We start from the raw sequence: 13,642 nt of genomic DNA on the forward strand, positions 1-13,642 counted from the left end.
TTATGAATAAGACACTGAGCTTTCCAAATATAATAAGCAAAATTCTTCAACTACGTTTCTAGGTCTTGCAGATCTTCTAGATTTGAAAACAAGGCTCATAAGAGTCTAGCAACATTAACATTACTTTCTAGCCAAAAAGAAGGACTACCTTTCACAAATGAAATCGTAAGAGGAACTACTAGTCAACAAAATTAATTACATATATTAGAATCAGAGTAGAACATTATACTATACACTATATTTTGGGAGCTGGTCACAGTGATCTAGATTATGGTATAAATTCACATCATAAACTAACAGAAGAAGATAGAGTACAAAAGTAATCTAATAAGCCGCAGAATGACAGAGAAATTATTTTATGATGATCTCTATTTTTCATGGTAAAATCTTTGTAAAAATAATAAATGTTCAATTACAAATAAGTGAATTGCCAGAATAAATAATAAAGGAAGTATCACTATAGTTACATAGTTATATAGTTACATTCTATTACTTTGTCTCTGGTATACCTTAAAAGCAATGCATACTCTAAAATGTGATCTTAGGCATAGACATTTGTATAACTTTTTTGCTGTGGAATATTTTCCTATCAGAAGCATTAATATACATTAATTTCTTTAGTCTGCTCAGATGTCTATGAACTGAACTAAACGGTCTTACTTGTGGCTGGTTTTCCATCAATTTAAAGGATCATTTAAAATACATAAACTAGATGCTTCCTTAATTATTCAGCTGTTTTTCCTATACAACTTACCAAAATGTTACACACAATGGATTTCAGCATTAGAGAGAACCACATATTTTGAAGCATGTAAACAACAGTTGACAGACACATCTAGTAACAATTTATACTGATAATAATGTCAGTTATCCAGCAAACATTAATTGAATGTTTAAAGTGTGCCAATTATTCAAGGACACAAACCTTAATAGCTTTAGCATCTATTAAAAAAAGAAATTGTCCCCAGGGTGATTCCCTTAAGGAATATTCCTTTTACTGTCACTCTGTAAGCCTGAAAAATGCCTTATTTAAAACTAATGATTTAGCTGTCTAAATGGCAGCTGTGAATAAAGGAAATGTGCTTCTCTAGGATTGAGAGCTCAACGCAGTCCATTTATTCAAGAGTCTCATCACCAGTCACACAGACTAGATTATATACCTTCATTGATTGCTTTTCCTCTTCACTGCATGTGGCCATGATTTTATGTCCAGATTTAACAAGTTCATCAATAATATCCTTGTGTCTCAAAATCTCCATGGTGAATGTCTGTGATTTACCAAAATAAAGATTAAAAAAAGAGAGAGTGTATGACTAAAATGAAAACAATCAGGCAAAGTAGTTAAAGATACCAAGTTACACTAGAGGGGTCTTGCAAAATAAATCATGCACACACTGTCTAGACTTGGGGCACACTAACAAATAATTGTGATATAATTGGAAATGCACTTCTTCACCTTTTGAAGCTGCAGCTGAGCAGACGTCTGGTCTTGCTCAAGCCTGATGTCACCCAGAGACATCAATTTCTTTTCGGTTTCAGTAATCCAGGATAACTCGGCATCAGCTGCTTGGTCAAACTAAACAAAAGATAAATAATTAGGTCAGTAAGTTCCTATAACTGGTGCCAGAAAAATACCTATCTACATTTTTTAAAAAATCCAAATTATACAAGTAGAAATTTTGAGATTATCTCTTCATGGATCCTGAAATAGTTTATGATGATGACTAAAGTAATAAGAAAGGAGAACTTCCCACAGAGTAATTAAACACAAGATCTTAAAATGCGTTAAGTATATAACACAGCATAATGATTTTTGGACAGCTAACTCTGTTGTCTTCTTTTTGGTAATTATAAGGATTTTCTCTTTTAAGAGTACTGTCCAAACTGAACAGCTCAAAAAGTCAATAGCTGGATACCATCTTTCAATCATTACACTCATCACTGTAATCCATATGCTATGCAGGCAGCATTCTGTTATCTACATATAAGACTCCTAGCAAAACTCATGAAATATTCACATTTATTTACCAGACTATGTGTGGATAATCGCATGTGCAAAGTATGTTTCTGTATGTAGAATATATCCCCAAGCATCTCAAGTATAATTTTTTACATCTCATTTAATAGCAAAAAACACGTCCAAGAGTATTCTTAAAATATTTTAAGAGGTTTTATTTTCCTGATCTTAACAATAATTCATGGTAGAAATTCATAAAGTACAGAAAAATATACAGAAGAAAATTAAAACCTGGAGTTAATACTGTTGGTATTTTAGTGAATTTTATTCCAGAAGTTGAAAAAGATTTATAAAAGTCTGGGATAATATTGTATGAACAGTTTCATATCCTGCTCTTTCATTTAGAACATTTCCATGTCATATTCTTTAAATGTTAATTTTAAATAACATCATTGTATTCTAGCATACCTGGATATTTTTATTTAGGCTCACCACATTTTTTGCTATTTTATAAACAAACCTGTAATAAATAGAAATCTCTAATGGCATCTCCAATTAGCTCTTTAGGGTAGATTCCTACAAGGAACTGACTACCAAGTCAAAGAGCATAAACATTTTTGATACCTTGCATCAGACAGAAGCCAATGCCTCCCAGGGCCAAGCAGTTATCGTAAATGAGCAAAGTGGGCAAGTGCCCCCTGAGCACCAGTGGTATAAATGGTAACTACAAGGCCTCAGTTAGAAGATTGAATGGGAAACAGACATTGTGAGCATTCAAGTCCCGTACCGCCAGAACTGGACTAAAGAAAGATAATCAATGGACACCAGGACCCAGATGACAGAAATGTTAGCACTGACAAAAATTTTAAAGCACCCATGATAAAAATGCTTTATTGAGCAATTTCAAACACAGTTGAAATGAATGAAAAATTAGAAGACCTTAGCAACAAAATAGTCTCAGCAAAGAAAGAGGCTATAGAAAGAACCAAACAGGGCAGCCCGGGTGGCTCAGAAGTTTAGTGCCACCTTTGGCCTAGGGTATGATCCTGGAGACCCAGGACTGAGTCCCAGGTTGGGCTCCCAGCATGGAGCCTGCTTTCTCCTTCTGCCTGTGTCTCTGCCTCTCTGTCTCTGTGTCTCTTATGAATAAATAAATAAAATCTTAAAAAAAAAAGAACCAAACAGATATTAAATATATAATAACAAGCTCAGTGGATGAGGTCAATGAAGGGCACAGAGAAAAGAGTCAGTAAAGTAGAAGACAGTACAAAAATTATCCAATCTAAATAACAGAAAATAGACTGGAGAAAAAAAAAAATCAACAGAACCTCAGGGATCTGTGAAACTGTAACAAAAGATCTAACATCCATGTCATTGGAGTCCCAGAAAGAGAAGAGAGAGAGGCTGTAGTTAAGAATAAGGTTTAATACTCGAACATTCTAGAAATGATAAAATTACAGAAATGCAGAAAAAATTTGTGGTTGCCAGGAGTTAAAGAGAGGGTAGAGGTGGGAGGCTATAAAAGGGCAAAATGAGGTAATCTTGTGGTGATGAGATGTTCTGCATCTTGACTGCATCAATGTCAACATCCTGCTTGTGATACTGTACTATAATTTTGCAAAATGTTACCACTGGGGAAAACAGGTAAAGGGTACAATGAGATCATCTATTATTTCTTATAATTGCATGTGAATCTACAATTATCTTAAAAAAAAAAAGTTAACTAAAAGCAACAACAACAAAGTTCTGAGTGGATAACTCTCATGTGAGTTCCATTCGCACTTTCTCTTTTAGAGATATACTACACCAAACTGTCCTTCAGAGAGGATGTGCTAATTTATGCACCCACAAGCAGAGTTTTGCTGTACCCTCAATCACCATGGGGTATAATTTATTTTTTAATAATATTTTCCAAGCTTATCACTGGGCTTCCCTTTATTATAAGGAAATAACCTGTCAGCCATAACCTGGCACAAATATGAATAGCATTGAGTAAAGAGTACCATTATGCTTTCAATCGCCTAAGAAAAAAATAACAAACTATACAAAAGTGAAAAATACACAATGACATTATAAATTATTACCCTTTTTTTCCTATATATTATGAACCCATTTGCTCTCACCTTTGCAACACAAGTTAAACAAGTAAATACTGAAGCTATTTGCAGGTCAATTTCTTTTAGTCAACAGTTCAGGATAGAAAAAATTTTAGATAACCATTTAAATAATGGGCCTGAGCCAGAAATATAATAGAGGTAAAAATAATAGTCTTACATTTACCTTTAAAAATTCAATTGCATAAGTACATGAAAGGGGAATAGGGCTTAAAAGACCTTTCTCTAACAACCTCCAGAACTGCTACTTGAAGAAAATCTGAATATAAACCAACATCTACCAAAAAATGATGCAAAGTCTTAAAGACTAAAATGGTGTCTGGGCAGCAGTCACACTATCCTATATGCTGATGAGAACCCTCTTTTATGCATCACACGTTTACGAGGACCACTGCCCTGCTAAAGTTGTTCCAGATAGAAATTCAGAACTTTAGTCCTCAGGGTTGGGGAGCTCCCTTATAAGGGCAGTACTTCTCAAATGACTGCATACATTTATATATTCAAACAGAATTATTAATTTTTCCTCTATTTCCCATAATATTATACATTCTTTTTTAGGGAAGCCACATTTTTCATAAAACTTATTGAAGGGGTTCATAGTAGTGTTAATAAATGTTTTTTTTCCATTGATTCATTACTTTTTCTGCTACCAGGACAAATCAGAACAGTATGGATTCCAGAAACAATCTTGAAAAACCACATGAAAATTTATATCTTGGGGCACTTGGGTTACTCAGTTGGTTACGAGACTCTTGATTTCGGCTCAGGTCATGATCTCGGGGGCGCTGGGCATGGAGCCTGCTTAACATTTTCTCTCTCTCTCCTTCTGTCCCTCCCCACCTCTCCCTTTTAAGAAAATTCTATCTTAATCTGGCTCAATAATTTTTACGTTAGTTTCAAATGGAACTACTCATTAATTAGCAATAATTTATCAATGTGAAAAAGAAAAAAGAAAGCATTTTGGGGCACCTGGCTGGCTCAGTTGGCGAAACAATTCAATTCTTGATCTCAGGGTTGTGAGTTCAAGCCCTACGCTGAGGGTAGAGATTACTTAAAAATAAAATCTTTAAAAAAAAAAATTCAACTAATTCAGGAACTTCAGATGTAGAAAAAGAAATCCTCATGAAAAACAAGTAGAAGAGTCTTCTATGCATGGATTATTAGTTTTCAGGCCATATACAATGAAAGTTCATTCGTGATTCCCTTAAAGAGTACAAAACTGGGGCACCTGGGTGGCTCAGTGGTTGAGCGTCTGCCTTTGGCTTGGGTTGTGATCCCAGGGTCCTGGGATCAAGTCCTGCATCAGGCTCCCTGCAGGGAGCTTGCTTCTCCTTCTGCCTGTGTCTCTGCCTCTCTCTGTGTGTCTCTCATGAATAAATAAATAAAATTTAAAAAAAAGGAGTACAAAACTGAGCAAAACAGTCCAGGCCTTTGTACCTGAGTGCAAGTGCTGCACGATAATCTGAATAAAATTTAACAGTAATGACTTTCCTCCTCTATTGGTTCCTAAAAAAATAAAATGACACACCACCCCACTTGTTTGTGATCAGGCTATTTTTAGCATTTATATGACAGTCCTAATAAATAAAGTCAGGCTGTTAGTGTTAATATTAGTTTAAATCTATTTCTCTCTTTTTTTTTTTTTTAAAAAAAAAAGGATCCAGTGAAAAACAGTATGATGATACATTCTAAGTTGCCAAAATGGAAAGCTGAAACTCAAACACAGTTTCTTCAACCAAGGCAAATATTTGCTCTGCTAAAAGAAAACAAGACTTCAAGCAGAAATGTCCCTCCTGTCTTTTGAGAATTTTTTTTTTATTAAATTAGCAAATATTTATTGTTCAGCAACAAACAGAACAGCCACAAGGCCTTTATTAAGCAATATACAGTAAAGCAAGGCATTTTATTTAGGCCTATGAATCTTTCAAATGACTCTATGTGTGCATTTGGAATAGACCATGAAAACTGTTTATTTTACAATGTGAGCAATATGGAGAGCAAGTTTACTGGACCAAATTTTCATACTACTATTTGTTTACTGCTCACTCAAATAGCAGAATTTGACTTCAAATACATTGTAGATCATCTCAGTATCCGTAATTGCATTCTGGGAAATATTTTACTAGGTATTGTCAGTGAAGTCTAACCACCGACTTACTCTAACTTCTATTACAGTAGAACTAGTATTTCAGGAACTTCTAATAAGATAGTGAAAGACATTTTTTTTCTTAAGATTTTAAAAAAAGTAATCTCTGCATCCAACGTGGGGCTTAAAGTCACTACCCCAAGATGAAGAGCTGTGAGCTCCACTAACTGAGCTGGCCAGGTGCCCTGAGAGTGAAAGACATTTTTTTATTTATTTATTTATTTATTTATTTATTTATTTATTTATTTAGTAAATATATTTTTCTATTGTTGTTTGATTTGCCAACGTAGAGTATAACACCCAGTGCTCATCCCGTTAAGTGCTCCCCTCAGTGCCCATCATTTTAATTGTCCATTTCTAAGTATCCTGAAAAACACTCTAAAACAGTAATGGCCAGCATTTTACTGAGCACACTACATGCTTCCCACACAGTATCTTCTTAAATCCTAACAACAATTGCATGATCTGGATATTAACATTAACCCCATTTACAGCCAAGAAAATGGAGACAGAGAGAAGTTACCTGACTTACCAGAGGTTGCCCAGCTAATGTTGCATCTGAGACTCAAACCAAGGTGGCCTGACCCCAGGGACTGCATTGTAGTTGCCATATTAGATCATTTGTGCTTTGTATGCAGTTCAGGTTTCATGAACTCAAAACAGTCATGTGATTTCACCCAAAATGGCTCAAATACCATGACAGTCAATAAATAGTAGGTCTTAACTTCTTAAACATTTCTCCAATCTCTGACAAACTGCTTTTGTATTTACCTAGGGTTTCTCTTAAGTGGAAATAGAGATTTAAGAAAGGCAAAATGATAAGTGAATCTTAACTCTAAGGACATCCTTTTACTCCCTTCTCTTGGCTGAGGATCTTGTTACTTTCTTTTGATTAGCATTTCCTTCCATTTTGCTCTGCATTATCCATAACACAACCCATATTTTCCCACCCCCAACACCTGGTGGGTCTCAACAAATCTCAGTTCCGTGGGGGAAGTTTCCTTCTAATTCTTTAAAATAAAGAAACAGGTGTTATCTTTCTCCAAGACTGATTCCTAACGACCTGATGGCCTGCTTATTTTAATTGCACCCAAATCATCAGCCTGTGTGCCTTTAATACAAAGGGGTCATTGCAGTGACTAAAATAAGTCAAGCAATTGGAACTGCAGAAGAGTGCCTGGGATTCCCAGCATGGTGGGAATTTAGCGAAACACATTTAGTGACTTTGGACAATCGTGCATATTTTAACTGCTCTGAGGTTTAAACAATCACAAGGGTCTGACTTCAGGCTACTAGTCTGTGCATTTTTTTTACCTGAAAGTGCCTTTCCCCATTTTCACATTGCTTGTTTGGCTCAATTTGCAGTTAGAGAAAGAAAGCCACTAAAACAGGCTACTTTGAGCAGGTTTATCATGCAAAAAAAAAAAATACGTACAGTTGCTAACTTAGATGACTGCATGTGTTGTGAGAGGGAGGTGGATGTTTTGCTTTGTTTATAAAGCTCACCATCACTATTTATTAAGCTGCCCTGTTCTTCTCAGACTTATATTAAAAGCAATGAATGGGCCAAATTCTTATTAAAAAAAGAATATTCTTGGGGTGCCTGGTGGCTCCTTTGGTTGGCTGATTCCTGGTTTCAGCTCAGGTCGTGATATCAGGGTCCTGAGATCAAGCCTCATGTTGGGCTCCTCGCTCAGCAGAGTCTGCTTATCCCTCTCCATCTGCTCCTCACCCACCCCTCGTGCTCTCCCTCTTTCTCAAATAAATAAATAAATAAAATATTCTAAAAAATGAATATTCTCTTGAGATCAATGTCTGCCAATACAGTTGCATACAGTCCTCACACATTTGTCTGTAATTGAGGCAGTTTGATTATTTCTCAACCAGCAATAAATACCACTCAAATTTACATAGGGTTCTATCATAGGATAGGGCTCTATGATTTCAAAACTCAGCGACACGTATTTTCAAAACTGTCACTATGATATAGGATTAAAAGAAATCTAACCACATCAAATCAGAGCTTTACTCAAAACTATTTATAAAGGGTGGTTACAAAGTCATGCTAATTAGCAGTATCTGTGTGCTCCCTTTCTTTTTCAAAGTAATAAAGCATATTGTCACTATTTACTAAGCTGCCTTTTCCATGTTTTCCTATACTTCTTTCTTGTTGATGTTTGAAAGCCACTCTACTGTGGGGTAGTAGCCAGACACTTCACAGTCCCCTATGCTTTTAATGTATTCCAAAAAGCAGGCTATAGCATTATAAAGGAGGTAGATCTGTATATAAACAACTTTAACACCTGGCAAAAAGTGAAACAATTTAATAGAAATTTGCTTGGAAACAAAAACATTCAGTTATTTAAAATCTAGCTTAATTTAGCCAGGTTATTAAGAAACAAAGCACTAAATCTATACATTTAAAAATTACCACATCATGTTTAAAACACATATCCTTTCCCTATTAACTTGTGGGTGTAGATATGTTGAGGTTAGGGGCCTGGAAAGGAGTAGCTGTTAATAAAACATAACTATGGGTATGTCTAAAAAGATGGACGGGGGTCAGATCATGTCCATTGTTTCAGAGGAAGAAGAGACTCAGGACAGTACATGATTTGTTTATACACCATAAAATGGTACAAAATATGTGGCTAACATCCAAGTCTCAAGATGTTTTTGCATCATCTCTTCTATTGCATGGATGTATTATCATTGTGTAAACAGAAAACAAATATTTTAGTATCAACTGTACTCTGGTCCTAATTCCAAACATTTATAAGCAGGCAAAGTTACAAAATAACTTCAGTGATGTATCAGCTCCTTTATAAACTTGGAAATTCTAAGTTTAGAAACTGTCCTTTCGGGTACAAAATTAAATCTCTGCCAAACCAGGAAAACAGGTACCAATTTAATTTGTTTTTAAATTCTTCCAGAGAATGGTATTTCATAATCTTGTCAGCACTGTACTCTCCTGGCTCATGGTCCTTGTAGTTGGAGATGCTCTCATTACATACTTCCATTTTGCTGTAATAATGGCACCCTTCTTCAGATTACCGGAGGAAGTTAGAAAAATTAGGTCACCCTCAGGATTTTTCCTCTCTACATAATTTGTAAGGAGGCATAATAGTGAGGTAGAATGAGATCTGGATCAAATCTGGATCCAACTCCACTACATACTAGTTTTGGGGAGCACAGGCAAGCCCCTTCACTGTACATGTTCTTCCCACTCAAAAACTGTATGTTTTAAGCCTAGCTGGAAGATCTTTTTCTTTCTTTCTTTCTTCTTTCTTTCTTTCTTTCTTTCTTTCTTTCTTTCTTTCTTTCTTTCTTTCTTTCTTTGTCTTAAGTACATTTTACTGATTTTCTTGATTGCTGGAGGTACTTCATTGGAAAGACTTATAGGCATTTCAAAGGAAGGCACATATGAATACAGAATAAATACATGTGAATAACCAGAAAATATTAATGGCATTAATATTAGCTGTAAGACCTACTGGTGGTAGTAAGACATTGCTACTACACAAATTCTCTGTCTCTTTCTCAGAAGAATGACTAGAAGAAGTCCATGAGTTTGTATGTATTCTTTCAGAAAATCTTAAAATTTTCTATAATGAATGATTTTTATCAGAAAAGGCACGAGTAACTGTTACTTTCCTAAAGGATATATGTTTGGGATATATTGACCTGGTTCCTTTTTTTTTTTAAACTTCAGAAAATATTTGCTAAGCTCAAAAAGAACCGAACTATGGTTAATGACACTGGCACATATCTGAAATTATTAACCAAGACAAGCTCCACCTGCCATCTTGCCCTCATCACTGACTTACTTCACCAAACTGACCACCCATAGTCAACTCCTCAAGAAATATCAGACTCTAAAAGTACAGAATATTTGTCTTGCTAATTTAGGAAATCTTCAGTGCTAATTCTGAAATGTTGGTATCAGTTTTGGTGAAAAAAATCCAGCATTTTCCTATAGTTGAATAAACTTCACAAATAAAATGCGTTTATTTTCCTGTAATAAGGAGGCACAGAAATTGTGCCAAACTTGGAAAACAGAAGTCATGCAAATACATTCCTCAGGCATGAATGCTCTTCCCTCGCAAAAATTTCTTAGGCAGGCCTTTTGCTGTCATTGGTTTTCATCAGCTTTTGTGATTCCAGAGCACTGACATGAGGAGTGAAGCATTGTGCGGTGTAAATCATAATATTTAACAATAAATAAATTACACTTCTACAGCAACCTTTGAAAATTAATTTTGGATGGTCCCACACAATCCGCTTGATTTGTGTTTCTTGCTTTTGGCACATATTAGTACAAGCTTAGTTATGTACCTTCCATAGCTCTGCTCTAAAATACACTGCAATAGCGCATTAGCCCTGTCACAGAGAGTCTGCAGTAAGAGTCTGATGACTTAATGTAAATAGTCCAAAATAGTCAATAAAAGTTCATCAAAGTATGTCATATAAACTTCTGTTTCCAGAACCCCACTCATTGCCCACAGCTTTCTGAGGGAGCTGTGGTGAGGGCTGGGTGCCTATAAAACTCTCTGGAACTATAAACTCTGCGTGAGTCGCAGACAGGTCAGAAACTATCGTTTTTTTCCCTTGAGTCATCTCCAGAAAAAAACACAGTATCACCAACACCACTGCTTCCTTTTTAGAAAGAATATAGCTCTCTCTTTGCCATAGCAGTATGTAAATGAGCAGTTAATGCTGACTTACACGATAACTCAAAATATTTACTCACATACAGATTAGACTTAGCCAAGGCATAAAATTAGTATTAGCAATTCACATACATGGAGGCAAAAAAAGCACTTTGTTTGGAAAGCCGGGCTGATCTTCCCAGGGACTGATTTGGTAAGGATAAGTCTGGGCTACAGGGAGGCAGATGGCTGTTAACAATGTACAGATTAGCCTTGCCTGGTCTGGCACTCAGATGTCGAAGGAACCTGAATTCTTTTCAAATCCCTCCTTTTGCTTCTGAAGCATAACAAATGAATGGAAACACTATTAGCAGAAATCTTTGTTCAGGTAAAGACTCGGAGAACAACTGGGGAAAATGTATTGCCCAGACAACAAACCGCATGCCCCTACCTGCTGGGATCTCAGAATGGCGGCATCAATCTCCTCCACCTTTTGAGTGATGGTGTCGCTCACCAGTCGGTAGCGGTCATTGTCCTCGGCCACCATTTTTTCAAGCCCCTCCCTTGCCCTCCATGGGACCAGCTCCAGTAAAGCACTGCTCACTTCATTAAGGGAGTCTAATAAGGCTTTGCTGTTCTTAGCTTCCTTTTTCAGTTCCTGAGAGCAGAATTAAGAAAACATACAAATCTGGGGGTAATGCTTAAGAGTTTGAACAGGCTTTTCCTTTTACTGTCCTTGGCACTAAAGTCCTCTGCAGGAGAATAATGCCAGGCATTGGCCCCTGTGTTTCAGTTAAGTTTAGGAACCTTTGTTCCTTAAAGCTATTTTGTAAAAAGGGAAGTGTTTCCTGAGGAGTTCCAAAGAACAAGTCATTGGTCAACATAGCAAAGATTCTATCTTTGAACTTTAATACAAATGTTTAAAATTTGGGAAATAAAACCAAGCAAGTTAACGTGTATTATTCTTTGCTTTCTGATAACCTCTAAGTAAGCAGGTATCAGAAAAGTGAAATAAAGAGTGAAGTCCAAGAGTAAAGTCCAAGCTAGAACTGAAGTGACCCTCAAAATGAGAACATATTGGCTTTAAATCATCCCAGTTGAATCATTACAGGCTCTGTGAACCTGACCTCCCCAACTCCTTTTCATCCACATGTGATCATACTTCAGGGCTGATAAAAACAGAGGCTATCTCTGAAAAGAAGAAGAATCATCATGATAGAATAACACTTTTGCAATATAATTAGAAAGGCTACCTCATGCTATGCATCTATCTTAGAGAGATATTGTTAATTCTAAGCAAATGCTGTATCCCTCTAAAACAATCATTTTCCTTTTTTAAATTTTCCTCCTTTCCATTTTCATCATTCTGTCTCTTGTGCTATAAACTATACTCTCAACCAGAAGACTCTGGAAACAAATTACAATATGCTATTTTCATCTTTGGACTCCTTAAAGTTTTAAGCAATTGATCTGCAGCCAATTTCTGTTGGGTCCCCACCCATCAAGGCATCCTTCAGTGTATTAGTAACAACATGAGACCATCTCTCTAAGAGATAACAAATAGATTCAAAATGCATAAATCCGAGCATACTTTCTGTCTCGCTTGAGCTTGGCTTGCTGCTTCTCCTGTCAGAACCTGAGTCTCATAGGAAAGTAATTCCACCTCCACTTTGTCCAGCCAGGTGCAGAGCTCTTCGCGTGTGGCGTGCAGCCGCCTTGCAAGCTGCAGTGCCTGCTCCAGAGTTTTGGCAACATCCGTGCTCAATTTTGTGATATCTTTGTACCTTGCTTTAATGGCCTCCAACTTATCTTGAATTATTAAAACTTCATCACCTAAAATGTCAAAGGCATGTTATATCTCAAGAAAGGAAAGAAAAGGCAAAGGGAGGATAGAGTTTCTTTAGATATTATTGTATACTGATGAGATTTTTCTATGGTAAGAAAAAAAAAAAAAAAGAGCATTTTCCCAAAGATGATCTGACCCAAGAGAAGCCTTTTTCCCAATTTTAATCTTTTCCCCCAGGATTTCTGGCAAATCTCAACAGCTCTGAAAATACAAATATAAAATTGGAAAGGGCTACAGTGCCTTCAGTTATGTGAAAGCATCATCTTTGCATCTAACTATATGGTGCTTTCAGTTTTTCAAGCATAGGGGCTAAACACCACTCAGGTTCAAATATTGACTTTGTGGCTTGTTACCATGTATAAAATAACCTCTCTGGGCCCTTGTTTACTCAACTTTACATAGGGATAAGAACAGAATCCACCTCATCAGGTTATGATAAAAATTCAATGAGCTTATTTGCGAAGTGTTTAGAACAATGCCTGGCATACGTGTATGTATGGATGGACACGTGTGTACGTGGTACATATGTGTGTTGTGTGCATGTGTATACATATTAAAAATAACACACTCATCTGTACTATTTCAACAGATCCTCAGTCGCCTCTACCTCATTTGCAGACACACAGAGAAACTGTGTCCTAGGCTTCAGACTCCTAGTCCGAGGTTCTAGATACTACGTCAAATTCCTCCAATTCATAGTGAACATTACTCGCCCATACCACAATATGGTGCTGAACTGGACACAGGTATAGTGAAAACAAGTTAGTCTGTATCTGTTTTCTTAGTGAGTTTAAGCATGGAAAAATGAAGCCTGGGGGTGGGTAGGCATGGAGTGTGTGTTTCGAAATGCCAACAACCTTAAAATTTTAAAAATCTGTTTACAACCTATGCACGCATGTAGAACAACTGCCTCCCTCAGTGGAAAACCAA

General features: G+C 36.4%; 1 protein-coding gene across 26 annotated transcripts in view; it reads right to left on the reverse strand.

Annotated features, from left to right (window-relative positions):
* The window catches only part of DST (dystonin), a 480,589-nt gene that overhangs the window by 53,974 nt on the left and 412,973 nt on the right, over positions 1 to 13,642 (reverse strand). For all 26 annotated transcript variants that reach the window (XM_038554403.1, XM_038554389.1, XM_038554383.1 and 23 more), the window contains 4 exons: positions 12,458 to 12,699; positions 11,318 to 11,524; positions 1,457 to 1,576; positions 1,161 to 1,268 (listed from right to left, as the gene is read on the reverse strand). In XM_038554403.1, coding sequence (XP_038410331.1) covers positions 1,161 to 1,268; positions 1,457 to 1,576; positions 11,318 to 11,524; positions 12,458 to 12,699 — 677 coding nt within the window. The remainder of the gene's footprint in view (positions 1 to 1,160; positions 1,269 to 1,456; positions 1,577 to 11,317; positions 11,525 to 12,457; positions 12,700 to 13,642) is intronic.

This window comes from Canis lupus, chromosome 12 (assembly GCF_011100685.1).
Source record: "Canis lupus familiaris isolate Mischka breed German Shepherd chromosome 12, alternate assembly UU_Cfam_GSD_1.0, whole genome shotgun sequence".
Taxonomy (NCBI): Eukaryota; Metazoa; Chordata; class Mammalia; order Carnivora; family Canidae; genus Canis; species Canis lupus.